We start from the raw sequence: 2,632 nt of genomic DNA on the forward strand, positions 1-2,632 counted from the left end.
AATTGCAGTGTACAGTTCATTTAAATAAATAACCAAATAATTACATAAACAAATCAATCATGTGAAATCATGTGATATATTCATAAAAACATATAAAGGTTATGTTCAAAACCATATGGGAAAATGGCTACAAATAGAATTCAGGACAATTGAGCTAACCATCTTAAAAGGTGACGTGTAACGTTCTACCTACTGGGATAGATGACGAAATACATGGGGTATGTAAAAACTGCTGTTTTCGAAAGTGAAAGCGATTTATGGTTTGTATTCACCGATGTCATCATCCCCCGCGACAAAGGTTGTTATTATTTATTTATTTGCATTTTTGCAACCCTAAACCCTTTCCCTAAACTTAACCTACTTCTCCCAACCTGCTTCGTTACCAATTGCTTTGTATCTAGCGGTAAATAAGAAATTAGGTCCACAAGAAATCGTTTGAACTACCTCTTATATTCCAATGTAACTTTGTTTTACAACAAATAATGAAATGCCATGGATGCTACATGTAGTACATTAAGATAACTGCAGTGGAGCAGCTGTGTGGAGTCCAACTATTATCATCGTGTTCTTCTTTCTGTAACAGAGTTGCTATGCAATTAGTTACACGTTCCATCCCTTGGGAGAGGATATAAAAAGTATGCCTTTAAACGCTTATACTGTAGGCTATGATGCCTACTTAATAAAGGTAAAATTGATGTTCAAAAAATACATAGGCTACTATATTTAAAATACAATGCGTGAAGAGCACTGTGTACCTGCCATTATATTATTCTCTGTTTTGATTATGTATTGGTTCAATAAGTATTTGCATAGCCCATGCTTTGAGCAACATTCTTGCGCTTGCAGAAGCCAAGAACGAAACATTTCGTCAACAGCTTTGCAAGGTGAAGAGATGGAATTTTCAATGCTCTTTCAGTTTCCCTGCTTGAAATTTACTTTTTTTACAGCCTTGGGAAATTACATATTACCTCATCCATGGCATTTCAACGAGGGAGACTATATAGGTAGAGCAGGTAGAGCCCAACGTTTAGAAGTCGTGTTCAGGGATTTATCAACTCACCGGACACATGGGAACTCTTAACTTGTCCTTTGTGGTACATCTTCTGTGTGTAATTGTTCTTTACCCGGTTGTCTATGCTAAATGCAGTGACCGAAATGCGCAAATATATTATCTTTCTCAAACTCGCCAGACCCTCAATGATCTTTCCATGGTAGGTTAATTTCTTTAACCTGTAACAAATTGACCATATAGGCAGAGACATATTTAGAAATATGGCTCTGAATCTAGGCTGTAGCATATATACTGTGATATCACAAGTTATTTATTCTAGTTGAAAATTGATTATTGAAGTTTGATTCATTCATATATTCAGTAGTTTTATTAAGATATGGTGTATTTTGTGTGTGGTGTAGGAGAGGAGACCAAGAGGCTGTATCCCAGAGGCGGAAAGGTTAAGGGTCCAACGTCCAACGCTTTCATTACAGGTGATGCTCAGGAGATCATGAGTGGATAACATTTCTGTGTTTGTCTATCTTCAATCGCATGGTTAAACGGGATGTTATTGTGATTACAGGAGGGGGAAAAGCTTTGGACACTGAGACTTGCGTTTCAACTAGCCAGCGAGCTCTTCCAACAAAACCTAACACTTGTGAAATGGAATTCCATCAAACTCAGGGATCTCCAAGACCTTCTTGCTCGACAAAATATGACCTATTCGGAATGTGTACGTTCTTGGTGATGTTTAGCTTGTTTACTGTAGCTTTTGACACAATTATTATCATTATTATTGTTATTATTATTCATGTAATCGCATGGATATTTATACTAATGTTGTTTGTTGTTTACTATTTCAGGTGAGAGACATGAGTGTGCATCTAAACCTTCCAATTAAGAACTACTTCAAAAGGCTGGACGACTTTCTTTTACATGAGGTAAAACATCTCTTAGGTTGCATTTTTTTGTCAGCTGTGTTTCAGATCTAAACTATTGCGCGGGGTGGAGTGGGCCTAGCCTATACCTATGGTGTATTATGTATTATTTTCACCTAAAATATATATTTTTCACTTTTTTTCTTTCAGCGTTTCAGCGCGTGCTCATGGGAGGTCGTGAGAGCTGAAATGGGGAGCATCATTTCACAAGTAATCAAAAATGCCAAGAAACACGTGTGAGAGTAGCATTACTTTTAGTTCAATTCTGCATTAAAATGTAATTTTGTTTAATATATTAAGTATGCCACTGTAACCTTTATATATTTATGTTATTTATCCGTGTTGCAAATAATTGCCTTGTACTCGATAATATTTAAATAAAAAGACAAACACGCTTTATATTGGGTTAAATTGTGTTGGCAATTTTGTAAAAATGTGTGGTGTGATGCAACCAACGACTTTTTCCTTGAAATGTTATCCTAAATAATATCTAAACATATGTTATTCCTCCTGACAATTACATATCATCTTCAATGAAAAACAATATACTCCTTTACAATACTTTCCTGCCCTTTAAGACATCATCATATCACTGTAAAACATTGTTGATTCGTATAGTTATTCATAATATAATAATATTATGAATACTGTGACAGATAATCTTTGTGATAGACCTATATTTTACGCACGCATACCTTCAGTT

At 35.4% G+C, this 2,632-nt stretch overlaps 1 protein-coding gene across 1 annotated transcript; it reads left to right on the forward strand.

The window, feature by feature from the left end:
• Window positions 1–1,067: 1,067 nt before the first annotated feature.
• Window positions 1,068–2,169, forward strand: LOC106600961 (interferon epsilon). Its single transcript, XM_014192768.3, has 5 exons — window positions 1,068–1,211; window positions 1,414–1,485; window positions 1,575–1,724; window positions 1,855–1,932; window positions 2,080–2,169. Exons 1-5 carry the CDS (start codon window positions 1,068–1,070, stop codon window positions 2,167–2,169), a joined length of 534 nt encoding a protein of 177 aa, XP_014048243.1.
• Window positions 2,170–2,632: the final 463 nt, after the last annotated feature.

This window comes from Salmo salar, chromosome 03 (assembly GCF_965601325.2).
Source record: "Salmo salar chromosome 03, fSalSal1, whole genome shotgun sequence".
NCBI lineage: Eukaryota > Metazoa > Chordata > Actinopteri > Salmoniformes > Salmonidae > Salmo > Salmo salar.